At 44.4% G+C, this 14,903-nt stretch overlaps 2 protein-coding genes across 29 annotated transcripts in view; one reads left to right on the top strand and one right to left on the bottom strand.

Annotated features, from left to right (window-relative positions):
• DBF4 (DBF4-CDC7 kinase regulatory subunit) overlaps positions 1-14,903 on the bottom strand; it is a 40,815-nt gene that overhangs the window by 22,588 nt on the left and 3,324 nt on the right. For 11 of the 28 annotated variants that reach the window (XR_010599135.1, XM_042861164.2, XM_065586958.1 and 8 more), the window contains exon 3: positions 14,243-14,421. Coding sequence is in view for 10 of the 28 variants with exons in the window: in XM_042861164.2 (XP_042717098.2) it covers positions 14,243-14,421 (179 nt within the window). In the remaining 18 variants the exon portion in view is untranslated. Of the gene's footprint in view, positions 1-6,929; positions 7,219-14,242; positions 14,422-14,903 lie in introns of all 28 variants that reach the window. The other 17 variants (XR_010599136.1, XR_010599137.1, XM_042861167.2 and 14 more) reach the window with 3 other exon arrangements.
• LOC135981931 (uncharacterized) lies at positions 86-2,628 on the top strand. The gene is made up of 2 exons (XM_065586977.1): positions 86-1,064; positions 2,059-2,628. The coding sequence occupies exons 1-2, from the start codon at positions 488-490 to the stop codon at positions 2,532-2,534; spliced, it is 1,053 nt and encodes a 350-aa protein (XP_065443049.1). The 5' UTR covers positions 86-487; the 3' UTR covers positions 2,535-2,628.

The following is a 14,903-nucleotide window of genomic DNA, read 5'->3' as shown; positions in this document are numbered from 1 at the left end:
GGGACTTGAAAGTTAGCCAGGGTGACCGTTGTGTCTGGTATGTGTATTTTGCCATCCCCATGAAAATCTGACCAAATTAGCTAAATTCTAAGGCCTGGTCTACACTAGGCGTTTATGTCGAAGTTAGCGCCGTTAAATCGAATTAACCCTGCACCCGTCCACACTGCGATGCTATTTAGTTCGACATAGAGGTCTCTTTAATTCGACTTCTGTACTCCTCCCCGACGAGGGGAGTAGCGCTAAATTCGACATGGCCATGTCGAATTAGGCTAGGTGTGGATGGAAATCGACGCTAATAGCTCCGGGAGCTATCCCACAGTGCACCACTCTGTTGACGCTCTGGACAGCAGTGCGAGCTCGGATGCTCTGACCAGCCACACAGGAAAAGCCCCGGGAAAATTTGAATTTGAATTCCTTTTCCTGTCTGGCCAGTTTGAATCTCATTTCCTGTCTGGACATCGTGGCGAGCACAGCAGCACTGGCAACGATGCAGAGCTCTCCAGCAGTGATGGCCGTGCAGTCTGGGAATAGAAAGAGAGCCCCAGCATGGACTGATCGTGAAGTCTTGGATCTCATCGCTGTGTGGGGCGATGAGTCCGTGCTTTCCGAGCTGCGATCCAAAAGAAGGAATGCAAAGATCTACGAGAAGATCTCTAAAGACATGGCAGAGAGAGGATACAGCCGGGATGCAACGCAGTGCCGCGTGAAAATCAAGGAGCTGAGACAAGGCTACCAGAAGACCAAAGAGGCAAACGGACGCTCCGGATCCCATCCCCAGACATCCCGTTTCTACGAGGCACTGCATTCCATCCTCGGTGCTGCCGCCACCACTACCCCACCAGTGACCGTGGACTCTGAGGATGGGATACTGTCCACGGCCGGTTCCTCAGACATGTTAGGGGACGGGGAAGATGAGGAAGGAGATGAGGAGGGCGAGGCAGTTGGCAGCTCTCACAACGCTGATTTCCCCGACAGCCAGGATCTCTTCATCACCCTTACAGAGATCCCCTACGAAGCGTCCCCAGCCATTACCCCGGACACAGAATCTGGTGAAGGATCAGCCAGTAAGTGTTGTAAACATCTAAACATTTATTTTTAACAAAACAGGAATATTAACAATTAAAAGAATGGGTTGTTCATGATTAGTGTGCCCTAGGCGCTTAACGGTTTAGTAAGGGGCAGTGCAAGTTTTGAAAAGAAATCTAGCAATGTCCGGTTTTCAGTGATTGTCCTGCACAAGCCGCTCTACTGTGTATTCCCTGCTACTGCAGCTACAGTAAAATGCGGTCTATATGTGCGGGGATAGAGCAGTAATCCTCCTGGGACATCTCGATGAAGCTCTCCTGGAGGTAACTTGAAAGCCGTTGCATGAGGTTCTTGGGGAGAGCGGCCTTATTGGGTCCTCCGAAGTACGACACGTTGCCGCGCCACGAGATTATCAGGTACTCGGGGATCATTGCTCTGCACAGCAGGGCGGCATACGGCCCTGGTCTTTGGAGGCTTTCCCGGAGCATTCTCTCTTTGTCGCTCTCGGAGATCCTCATCAGGGTGATGTCGGCCATGGTGACCTGCTTTTAATTAGGTAGGGGAATGTTAGTGTTGGGACTGCTTTCCCGTTCCTTTACAGAACTGTCACCGCTGGTTTGCAGCCATGCGGTGGAGGCGGGAGAGGGGCAGCCGAAAGGGATCATTCCCGGGGACAGCCGCGAGGGGGTGGGACAGGGGCAGAGTTCCCGCTTGCCGGATTGCTGGCAGCAGGGACTGACATTGATTTAAATGTGAAATGAGGCCAGTGGTAATATAAAAGTTTTAAACTGCCACAAGTGTACGGCTTACCATGTCTGCCTGCAACAGAAATTCCGTTGTGCTGCCTCGCTTCTCAAATGTGCTGTTCAAGACCCCAGGCACAGAATGCGAAGGCCGAGAATTCGACCTTGTGCTGAGTGCGCATGTGAAAGGTGCTGTGCATGGTCTTGTTCACAGAGAAAGACTATGTTCTTTGTTCACAACTACATTTATCTTTCAGAGGAATTCACTCCCTTTTTCCCATTTCCACAGCCCCGTCTGCGACTGTCTCACAACCTAGCCTGGAATCACACTCCCAGAGGCTAGCGCGGATTAGGCGTAGGAAGAAGAGGACACGGGAGGACATGTTCTCTGAGCTTATGGCCTCTTCCCAAGCCCAGGCAGCACAGCAGACCCAGTGGCGGGAGAACTTGACCCGAATGCACCAAGCCAACATGGATCGGGAGGAGAGGTGGCGGCAGGAAGACCAGCAGGCGACTCAAACGCTGCTTGGACTACTGAGGGAGCAAACGGACACGCTCCGGCGCCTTGTGGATGTTCTGCAGGAACGGAGGCAGGAGGACAGAGCCCCGCTGCAGTCCATCTCTAACCGCCCTCCCCCGCCACCAAGTCCCATACCCACCTCACCCAAAGTGCAAAGAAGGAGAGGCGGCAGAGTCCCTGCTAACTCTCACTCCACCCCTGCAGAGAGCTCTAGTAGCAGAAGGCTCTCATTTCCCAAAATTTGAAAAGTTCTTTCCTTCCCGCCTGACACAAGCCCACGTCCAAGTTTCACCTCCCAATGCCATGTGTAGTTGATAATAAAAAATTCGTTTCTGTTAACTACTGTTTCAATCATGTTCTTTTGGAGGAGGAGGGGAAAGGGGGTTGGAAATTGGACAGGACAGTCTCCTTTGGCAGGGTACATAGTCGGGGGCAGGCACAGCAGCAGGGCACATACACAGTGCAGTGATGCAGTGACTAGTTGCCCCGGTTAGTCTGGGAGGTTGTTTTGATGTAATGTTGGGGGGGGTGGGTTGCTCTGTGACTTTGTGGCGGGGGAGGGCAGTTACAGATCTTAAGCGCCGGTCCTTAGACAGGATCACAGAGCCACACAGCATGGGATCTGTAACCGTCCTCCCCCTGCCACAAAGTCAAATAGACCTCCCATACACACAGTCCCGATCAGGAGGGGTGACAGGCTCCGTTGAAACAAGCATCCCACCGCAGCGGAGCCTGTCAATCCTTGAGTTTAGAAGCTGCATTCGCATCACAACACTAGACCCGCCCCGCACCACAGTCTGCGTCCCAGTTTTTAAAAATTCCCGCTAAAACAGTATTAAAGAAAACGGTGTGCTTTAACAAAGTAGAACTATTTTTATTTCGACACGTGTGTTGGAGGGGGGGTGAAGGGGGTATGTAACTGGATAGGATAGTCAACATTACCTGGGTAAAGAAACGGGGGCAGGTTTAGCTTCTCAGTACACAAACTATAAAATCACAGGTTACCCTGCTCACTCAGGAACTTTGCTTTCAAAGCCTCCCGGATGCACAGCGCTTCCCGCTGGTCTCTTCTAATCGCCCGGCTGTCTGGCTGTGAGTAATCACCAGCCAGGCTATTTTCCTCAACCTCCCACCCCGCCATAAAGGTCTCCCCCTTGCTCTCACAGAGATTGTGGAGCACACAGCAAGCTGCTATAACAATGGGGATATTGGTTTCGCTGAGATCACAGCGAGTCAGTAAGCTTCTCCATCTCCCCTTGAGACGGCCAAAAGCACACTCCACCACCATTCTGCACTTGCTCAGCCGGTAGTTGAAGAGTTCTTTTTCAGTGTCCAGGGCGCCAGTATAGGGCTTCATGAGCCAGGGCATTAGCGGGTAGGCTGGGTCCCCGAGGATGACTATAGGCATCTCCACATCCCCAACAGTTATTTTGTGGTCCGGGAAGTAAATACCTTGTTGCAGCCGTCTAAACAGACCAGAGTTCCTGAAAACACGAGCGTCATGAACCTTGCCCGGCCATCCCACGTAGATGTTGGTAAAACGTCCCCTGTGGTCCACCAGTGCTTGCAGCACCATGGAAAAGTATCCCTTTCGGTTAATGTACTGGGTGGCCTGGTGGTCCGGTGCCAGGATAGGGATGTGAGTTCCATCTATGGCCCCACCGCAGTTTGGGAATCCCATCGCTGCGAAGCCATCTATGATCGCCTCCACGTTTCCCAGGGTCACTACCTTTGGCAGCAGTACATCAACGATTGCCTTCGCTACTTGCATCACAACAACCCCCACGGTAGATTTGCCCACCCCAAACTGGTTCGCGACTGACCGGTAGCTGTCTGGCGTTGCAAGCTTCCACAGGGCTATGGCCACTCGCTTCTGTACACTCAGTGCAGCTCGCAACCGGGTGTCACTGCGCTTCAGGGCAGGGGACAGCAACTCACAAAGTTCCAGGAAAGTTCCCTTCCGCATGCGAAAGTTTCGCAGCCACTGGGATTCATCCCAGACCTGCAGCACTATGCGGTCCCACCACTCAGTGCTTGTCTCCCGTGCCCAGAATCGCCGTTCCACGGCATCAACATGACCCATTGCCACTGTGATGTCCTCGGCGCTGGGTCGCCTGCTTTCTGACAGGTCTGTGCTACTCTCAGACTTCAGGACATCACCGCGGTGCCGTAGCCTCCTTGCCTGACTTTTCTGCATCTGCCTCAGGGAAACCTTTATGATAAGCTGCGAGACGTTGAGAGCGGCCACAACTGCAGCGATGGTCGCAGCGGGCTCCATGCTCGGAGTACAGTGGCGTCCGCGCTGTCAATGACTGGAAAAGCGCGCAAACTGTTTTCCCGCCGGCGCTTTCAGGGAGGGAGGGCGGGAGTGATGGACGGATGACGACAGTTTCCCAAAAGCACCCTCGACTCATTTTGTTACCCAGAAGGCATTGCCGGCTACACCCAGAATTCCAATGGGCAGAGGGGACTGCGGGAACTGTGGGATAGCTGACCACAGTGCACCGCTTCGAATGTCGACGCTATCACCGTTAGTGTGGACGCACAAAGTCGAATTACTGTCCTTAGTGTGGACACACACGTTCGACTTTGCAATATCGATTACAAAAATTCGATGCAAGTAAAATCGAACTACTCTCGTAGTGTAGACAAGGCCTAAGACTCTGAACAATCACAGTTCACACATGCTCAGTAGAAACTTACCAAACTTTTTGGGACTAAATTCCCTGAAGATTTTGTCCACAATAAACATGCTACAGTCCAGTGGTGCAGGGGGCTGAAGTAGGACTATCCCTGCAATTGCAGCTCTGGGCTACTACGGCCCAGGGGATGGTCCCCAAACGTAAATGAGGGACCCTGCCTTTCCTGCACCCTAAATGCCCTTCCTGCTAACAGCCAGGCAACATGGAGGAAAAAAGCTGCCTGATTTGAATGCAAGAGTCAGATTGGGGTGCGTCTAATTGGAGATTGGGACAAATAACCTGAAGGGTTTTGGGGAGATTAGGATTGGAGGCTGGCAGGAGGAGAGGACTGGGAAACTGGGCCTGGGAGTTGGGTTGGAGGAGATGGAGACCAGCTGGGCAAGGAGACTGGGAGCCAGGCTGGGAAGGAGAATGAGATTGTCAAGGAGCCTGGGTGGTGTGACTGTCTGGGCAAGAGGACTGGGAACCAGTGGGGATGGGGAAGGATATAGAAGGAGAGCAATAAACAAAAATTCACGGAAGCCCTTGACCTGTCCCTGACTTTTACTAAAAATAACTGTGACAAAGTGGGTAGGGAGGAGGGTCAGGTACATGATTCCAGCACCACACAGCTGAAGAAATTCAGGGTGTAACAGAATTAACAAGTCTCTACCTATCTTAACGTTTTTCTAAATCATCAGTTGCTGTGGTATCTAAGCACTGTACATGGTATTTTGGAATTGCAAGAAGTTTCTGAAGATGATGCCAAAACCCTCATCAGTGGCTGTTTCAATGGAAAATATTTAGGACTAAGTGTTGAGTGGCGGTTTCAAAGGAAAATATTTAAGGCTGGGTCTGTATTATCACCAAAGGCTCTTAGTAAATTAAGCTGTCATGATAAAAGGGAAGGTCCTTTCATGGATTGAGAACTGGTTAAAAGACCGGGAACAAAGGGTAGGAATAAATGGTAAATTCTCAGAATGGAGAGGAGTAACTAGTGGTGTTCCCCAAGGGTCAGTCCTAGGACCAATCCTATTCAACTTATTCATAAATGATCTGGAGAAAGTGAGGTGGCAAAGTTTGCAGATGATAGTAAACTGCTCAAGATAGTTAAGACCAAAGCAGACTGTGAAGAACTTCAAAAAGATCTCACAAAACTAAGTGATTGGGCAACAAAATGGCAAATGAAATCTAAACGTGGATAAATATAAAGTAATGCACATTGGAAAAAATAACCCCAACTAATTAGCTAATTTAACTACAATGAATCAGGAAAAAGATCTTGGAGTTATCGTGGATAGTTCTCTGAAGACGTCCATGCAGTGTGCAGCGGCAGTCAAAAAAGCAAACAGGATGTTAGGAATCATTAAAAAGGAGATAGAGAATAAGACGGAGAGTATCTTATTGCCCTTATATAAATCTATGGTACGCCCACATCTTGAATACTGCATACAGATGTGGTCTCCTCAAAAGAGATATACTGGCATTAGAAAAGGTTCAGAGAAGGGCAACTAAAATGATTAGGGGTTTGGAACGGGTCCCATATGAGGAGATATTAAAGAGGCTAGGACTTTTCAGCTTGGAAAAGAGGAGACTGGGGAAGATATGATAGAGGTATATAAAATCATGAATGATGTGGAGAAAGTAAATAAGGAAAAGTTATTTACTTGTTCCCATAATCTAAGAACTAGGGGCCACCAAATGAAATTAATGGGCAGCAGGTTTAAAACAAATAAAAGGAAGTTCTTCACACAGTGCACAGTCAACTTGTGGAACTCCTTGCCTGGAAGTGGTTGTGAAGGCTGGGACTATAACAGCGTTTAAAAGAGAACTGGATAAATTCATGGAAGTTAAGTCCGTTAATGGCTAGTAGCGAGGATGAGTAAGGAATGGTGTCCCTAGCCTCTGTTTGTCAGAGGGTGGAGATGGATGGCAGGAAAGAGATCACTTGATCATTACCTGTTAGGTTCACTCCCTCTGGGGTACCTGGCATTGGCCACTGCCAGTAGACAGGATACTGGGCTAGATGGACCTTTGGTTTGACCCAGTACGGCCGTTCTTATGAGGGTCCAGTACCCAGAGCTGCTGGGGCTCCGGGGTCCCCTTCATCACCGTAGAGTTGAGAGCACAAAGCATCTCACAAAATTGGGACCATGCTGCTTCCCCAAGAATAGCAGTACAGAAATAATACCCATTTCATTTCTCTTGCTTGTGCACTTATCCTTTCCAAAAAATAATTTTAAAAGTTCTGGGTTGGAGAGAAGAACAAGAAAGAAGAGAAAAAGATTATACTGTTAAATTCAAAGGGACACCTTCAAGTTGAAATCACATTGCTGTGAAATTTCATCCCTAATAATTTCATACAACAACAAAACTTGCAATAACCAATATAACACAATTCAAGTTGACAGTTCCCCAGTAGGCTCCTATTAGTTCACACAACTGTAGCCATTATAGCTTTCTGAAAAGCAGACGTGGTAAGCAGCTCCTATCAACTGCTGCAATTATAGGGAATGGAAACATTTTTACTGCCAACGCTCTTTTATACAAATTCAACTAATCCAACTTTTACGTGGAGTTCCACAGCTTTCTGTGTCAAAGCTATGTCCTGTGTTGAGCTTGGAGCAAATTGTTTCTTCAGATCAAAAATGTAAGAGGATTAAAAAAGATTTAGTAGGATTTCACAGAATTTATAATAATTAATTGAGAGTTCAATGGAGTATTTGCAAATATTTAATTAATGCATTCTTTGAAAATGACATTTATTTAAATTTAGGTTTCGATCATATTCTAAAAGGTTGAAATCTGGATCCCACGACAATGCAGCTGTTAGATCAAATAACTGCTATGTTAATTTCCAAAAAGTGCTAAACAACGTTGACTTTCCAAATGTTGTTGTAAAGCATGCACAATGCATCTGACTAGATACAAATGTATCCAGTGCTATAGGTGTGGATGATGCTTCTCAGTCAGAAAGAAGCCAGCCCCTGACCTGAATGGTGGCCAATTCTGCTCTAAATTACACTGTTGTAAATCAGAAGCAATTCCACTGATGTCATTAAGTCAGTCCAAATTCTTACAAGTATAATAATAGAGAGCAGAATTTAGCCCCACTGTTTAGATATGACACTAAAAATAGAATAGCAACAATAAGAGGATTAGTGCCGGGGGGGGGGGGGGGAGGGGAGGGAGACGGGACGACAGTATTAGAGTAAAAGTTAATGTGATTATTTGAATTATGTCGTAATGATTCCACGTTGCTGGTGGGTTTTTTAGATTGGAAATTATGGCTGAAATCCTGCAAATATGCTTAACTTCACATATGAGTAGTTCCACTGAAGTTAATGACTATTTATGTGCATAAAGTTAAGCTGACCACAAACCTTTGCAGGACTGGGGCCTAAACTAAAAATCCTGTGTGTTTTGGTGCAGGCTTACAGGGGCAGAGGGGTTGAAGAGAGGGAGACAAGGAAGAAGTATGGCTCATAGGAGTAAAAACAGGACACGAAGAGCTAGGGAACAGACAGGAAGAGAGAGAATGGAGACAGCAAAAATGTCATAGTGCACTTTCTAACTTGATACAAAAGATACTCATCCCTCCCCATGCAGCTGCAGAAACCTGCAGAATTTATAGGTAGAATGATCTTGCTTTGCTCCTGTAGCAATTTGGAACCAACTACAATTGCACAAAGCCAGTTGAAGAAATGGGAATTCTGGGTGGACCACTGAACTAAACTGAAGGGAAAAGAGATAAAGAGAGAGAAGGATAGTTGAAGAGAAGATAGATACTGAAAACCACAGAGAAGAGCTGGAAGAAATTCAGCTGGACGCAGCAGGGTTTTTTTTTTTTTTTTTTACATAGGGGTTGCATGAATCCCACATTTTCTCTTTTCTGGAGATTTGGGAACATAACCTACAAAATCAGAAGAATCTTGCAAAAGTTATCATGACTGCATCTCTGCTATTACACAGTTGTGCTTTCCTAGCAGAAAGAGCAGTGTAAGTCAGGGGTGGGCAAACTATGGCCCGTGGGCCGCATTTGGCCCGTCAGCTGGATCCAGCCCACCAGCTGTTTTAAGCCGGCCCTTGAGCTCCCGCTGGGGAGTGGGATTTGGGGCTTGTCCTGCTCCGGTACTCCAGCTGGGGAGCAGGGTTGGGGGCTGCTCCATGCTGCTCCCGGAAACCGCAGCATGGCCCTGCTCCAGCTCCTACACGTAGGGGCAGCCACAGGGCTACGCTCTGCACACGGCCCCCTGGCCCTCCCTGGGAACAGGGAGCCAGCCAATGGGAGCTGCAGGGTTGGCACCTGCAGATGGGGCAGCGCACAGAGCCACCTGGCTGCAGCTCTGTGTAGGAGCCAGAGTGGGGGGGACATGACCGCTGTTTCCGGGAGCCGCTTGAGGTAAACGCTGGCCTGAGCCTGCACCCCTGACCCTCCCACACCCTGAACTTCTCATTTCTGGCCCCACCCTGGAGCCTGCACTCCCAACCAGAGCTCTCACCCCCTCCCGCACCCCAACCCTAATTCTGTGAGCATTCATGGCCCGCCATACAATTTCTATTCCCAGATGTGGCCCTCGGGCCAAAAAGTTTGCCCACTCCTGGTGTAAGTGATAACACAAACTTACTCAGTTTCACAGATGCTTAAGTACAATTGTGCTGATTTTTACTTTCTAATCAGATCCCCCAGAAGAACTGACAAATAAGGAAAGGATGGCAAGAGAACTAGAGAATAGCAGAGTAAAAATATTCTGACATGCCTCAATTTGAAAGAATCGAAAAGGAACAACTCTTCAGACTAAACTTAAACCCTAACTATGAAAACAGTTTGAGCACTTATAATAAAAATACAATCATTAAAAATTACCATTGACATTGCATAGCAAAGTAAATCTCCACAATATTATAAAATTAAAGTATTTCTAAGAGCTAAAAACATGCAAAATTAGTTCTGAACAGTCTGCTTCCTTATATTTGATTTTGAACTTTTGCTCTCAGCAACAGAAGGCCTATAAAATTTGTGGGAAACCTGACCTAGTCACAGATGAATGCCACTATAGAAAATGTTATTTACATATGAATTGCAAGCTGTTTTAGAAATAATTGAACTGTTATAAGGTAATAATACACTGTTGTACCTATGTATGGGAGGCTTAATCCACAATTAATAATAAAAAAATTACAATTTTTTTTCATTTAATTGTTCTACCCTGAGACAAGCCAATAAATCACTGCTTTAAATTATGATTGGTATCACCTGAATTTTTTTTTAAAAATAATTGATTTAAATCAGGTTGAGACTTCATAAAACAAAGTTGAAAATCTGTGCCACCGCAACTTTAGATTAAAATTTATATATTAACTAAATTATAGATGCGGTTTACAAAAAAGAAATACTATCATTGGTAGGATATCTTATTTGAATTTTACAAAAGTGCTATAGGCAAAAAAACAAAATATTGAAAAATAAGGCTCTGACCCTGCAAACACTTAAACGGGTACGTAAATTTACTCTCATAAATAGTCCCATTGATTTCCACTATGCATGTGCCTAAGTGTATGCAGCATCAGCAGCTAAAATTGTATTTTTATTAGAAACTTTCTCAGCTTAAAATCTCTCACTTCAAAATAAAATTACTTCAGTTTTAAAAATGAAAAACTACTCAGACTTTCAATACATTAACAAAGTTATTGTGAACTTTTTTATACACACAGGATATCATTTTCAAAAACAGGAGCTTAGGAAGCCCACTCTTTAGATATCTATGGCTGGGATTTTCAAAAGCATCTCCATGATTTAGCAGCACAAGTCTCAATGGCTTAAAATATGGAGGAATGTAACCTGGTCAAAGCATTTCAGCTGTCTTGTGGATTTTCAATATATTGGAGGGTGATGGTGTTTGCAAATATAGCAGGGATATTTGTTTATCCATTTTGTGTCTGAGTTTTTATTGTTCTTCTAGCAAGGATGCTAATGAGGTCCTGGACATGTTTTTGCAGCACAGATTAACATTTTAAGTGTGAAACTTCTTAGTAGCATTCTTTAATGTAAAATCAGAAGTTCTACTAACAATTAGAAAATCAACTAAAGAAACAAGTACTAAATATCCACTTAGCCATCTAAAACTATAAAACAGGAAGTAAAGAATTGGCAACTTGTAAAAAGATATATAATTTCAATTTTTAAAAATTGTATTTTTAATTGGATAAAAATGTTTTTATCCAAAATTCAATTCTTTTGTCTATTTATTAAGGTAACTTGGAGATGTTAGACTGCATTTTAAACAATATTTTGTGGCATTCAGAATGAATTCCTAGACCCTAAGACGCTATGTTCTGAGACAGTCAAAATTTAAGACACTTTCAGGCTTGGTAAATTCACATTTACCTTTCCCCAACTCCTCTAGTTGGCGGTTGGTGAGGTTGGTTTTTTTATTTTTGGAAAGTACATGAAATTATTCATGAGATTCAATGATCATTTAATTCATTCCCAGTATTGTCTAATTACATTATCACATACCACTTTTCCAGGGGAACCCGCCTTAATACTGAATGAGTAGTTATTCAATATTTCTATTTTATCCTTTTAATTAAATGTGTTGCCACATTAAATATTTAACGTACATCATCCAAAACTTGCACCAAATACAAAATTATTCATTTCCTCTTCAACTTTCTGTGGTGCTCTCACCATAGGATTGCAGTATTTCACGGATATTAATAAATTTATCTTCACAACATGCTTGTGTGATTAGGTGCTATTACTACCCCCCTTTACAGATGGGGAACTAAGGTACAGACAGATTAAGATCCAAAATATCAGAATTGTGCATTAACTTTAACTGCCAATTTGAGACACCTCGGGCCTGATTTTTCAGAGTACTTAACATTTTTATAACACTATGTTGAAAAGATAGTTCCAATTGACTTCAGTTGTGAGCATTCAGCATTTCTGCAAATCTGGCCCCAGGTATTTCACTGTGTGAACTCAGAAAATTAGCAGCCAATTGTGAAAATTCTGGTGAAAATGACTTGCCTCAAATCACAAAGGAACTCTCTGACAGAGGCAGGGATAGAATCCAGGTCTCCAGAATTCAGTTTCAGCATAAAACCATTCTGTTACTTTTCGCAATCCCTGTCTCCTTCTATGCGCATTTCAACTCTCTTACAAATGAGGCTGGCATCCTACAGAAAATATCATTTATTATACAACCTTGATTCCTTCCCAGATCACTGTCCAACCTGAGCACTGTATGAAATGGGATCCTGTGATTAAAAAAAAAAAAAAAAAAAAAAAAGTGCATGGTTGCAGGGATGGATTAACCCATCACTGGGACCTAGGCAAACACACTTCCGGGTCCCTACCTTCTAATATAAACAACACATGGCCATACAGTACACTCATTGCGACTGGGCTGGCCATGTTGTGGATCTGCCAGGAACAGCCGCTCGGGGTGCTGCTCACCATAACAAAGAAGCAGCTGGGACAAACTCGAGTGGTGCTGTAATCCCATGCACCACGTTGCAATGCCATTCACTCGAGTGAAGTTTTTTCAGTGTGCATGCAAATCAGCATCACTGTTTAAAAAAACAAAAAACCAATCACAACCCACTTTGGCCCATACCCCACAAATTTGGGTCCTAGGCACGTACCTACTTTGCCTATGCATTAATCTGGTTCTGCATGATTGAGTAATTAAAGACTATCTAATAATGCATATGTACAAAGGGTCTGTATTTAAGGTTGCATGAGTAATGTTTATTTTGGCATTTCCTAACTTCTGAATGCTTGACTTTGCAATCTTAATGTTCTTTTAATGTAGTTTTTTCGGGGGGAAAACTAAAAAGAAATTCTGTGCAGTGGAAGCATAATGACCCCCACCTTGGGTCATCAGCAGAATCTGGACCTATAGATTCATAGCAATGACCACATCTTAAGATAGCAGAATAACTGGTAGCAGTAGAAGGCTGTTATTCTCTATGTAAACCAACCACTACAATGGGCTGAGACATACACTTTGCCAGTGGGTTTCACAGCTCTTTCACAGCAGAGGAATACAGAGACACAGAACTCCTTGATTCTGTAGGGGAGCATGGTGTGGTGGCTATTAGTCATTCTGTCCCTCTGCCCCCAACCTGTCCTCCCCCCCCCCCCCCCCCCCGTTTCCCATCCAGCCCTGGCCTCCTGCCCCCTCCTCCTCTGTTCCTATCCAACCCCCCACCCCAATGGCACTGTTTTTGCCTCCCACCCTCTCTGGTCCTAGCCAACCCCTCACTTCCCAGCCCCAGTCCACTTCCATCCTTGATCCTATCCAACCCCACAACCTCCTCATGCCCCCCCATCCCGTTTGCTCATATCCAAACACTCCACCCTGCAGCACCTACCTCCCCAGCCACCTTCTGGCTCCTGCAACACCCCACACTTTTATCACTACACCCCCATCCCTCTGAATCCAAATCAGGTCACCTCCCCCTCCTCGCTGCCTGGGGAGCCAGGAGTGCTGGCCGCACAAGAGATACTGCCCCTGACAGCATGGAGAAGCAATTGCAGGGAAAGAACTATCCAGTCCTTGCAGCTCTGGGCTGAAGCATGCTCAGATGAAATATTTGGAGAATTTAGCTACCAAACTCCAATAAGTCTCTTCTGAGCATTTTTAAAATGAGATTTTTTGGTGAGGCTCATTACTTGGCCAAATTTATGCAAAATTTCATGTGGACAGCAAAAGGCACGTGCCTGGCACCAATGTGACCTCCTTGCCAAAGTCTGCTCTGAAGCATGGAGACACTGGAGCGTCCAATGATACTGTTGTAAAAAAGCTTTAAACATGGGCAAAACAACATATTTTCCCCTAATCTCATTTTTGGAAACAACTAACCCAATTAGACAAACTTTCAAATAAAAATTCAGCCTGAGACAGACACTCAGCACAGAAAATTTCAGACAAAACGGTTAGAGTTAGGCAAAGTTATAAGTAACTGAAAACAAGGTCTTAAATGGAAATATTGGATGACCTTAATCTTATAGACGATGCTACCAGCTCCATTTAAAATAGAAAAAAACAAACATTCACTAAGAAAATTATTTTTCTAGTGTTAAGCTAAGGGTTCATTATAAATAATGAGAAAAACATATAGAAAATGAAATTACTTGACAACATTTTTTAAATTATTCATTTTTAGCCACGTATATACATAACACAATGTATTGGAAAAATATTCAGGACTTGCTATTATTTTTCCTACTTTGTAAACACATATGATTTTTAACTTACCCCTCCTAGTTCCTTAAGATCCTTCTCTAATTTTTCAGAGATCACATTAGACGGAATATCAAGATAAAACACCTTCCCAGTAAGTGGCTTATATTTAGATTTCTCTGTCTTTGTGGTATCTTTTTTCAAAGTTTTCAGAGAAGGTTTATTTTTTTCTGTTTTTCCTTGCGTTCCACCTGCTGTCAAAAGAGTAGATCATTTGAATAGGATTATATTGTATGTACTTGTGCGTTTACAAAAATACATTTCCCTCTTTAAGGCTAAATTCAAGTAGGGAGAGTAGGGGAAGGATAAGCCAAGATTCCGCATGAGCAGGATATATTTTTGATGAACTGTGACCCTAAAGCATACAAGAAAAGTATCTTAAAAATAATAGAGCACCGAGCTTTAACGTAATACAATATTAAAGTTTTGTTCATTATTCAGAAGACATTTTGATGCTTATCCAAAATAATTTAAAAACAATGACACTAATATTAAAGGGGAGCAATCACCAAAGGCCCCAATCCTGCAAACACTTATGCATATCCTTAACTTTAAGCATGCAGCTGGATTACTCACATCTTAAAGTTAAGCATGTGCATAAGTATTTGCAAGTGTGGGTCCTAATTCATTCAAATTGTTCTCTTAGGGCATTGTCCAAAACCCACTAAAGGCAGTA

Source organism: Chrysemys picta, chromosome 2 (assembly GCF_011386835.1).
Source record: "Chrysemys picta bellii isolate R12L10 chromosome 2, ASM1138683v2, whole genome shotgun sequence".
Classification (NCBI taxonomy): domain Eukaryota; kingdom Metazoa; phylum Chordata; order Testudines; family Emydidae; genus Chrysemys; species Chrysemys picta.
Note: the sequence above shows the minus strand (reverse complement) of the source record. Positions and strands in the feature narration are given on the sequence as shown.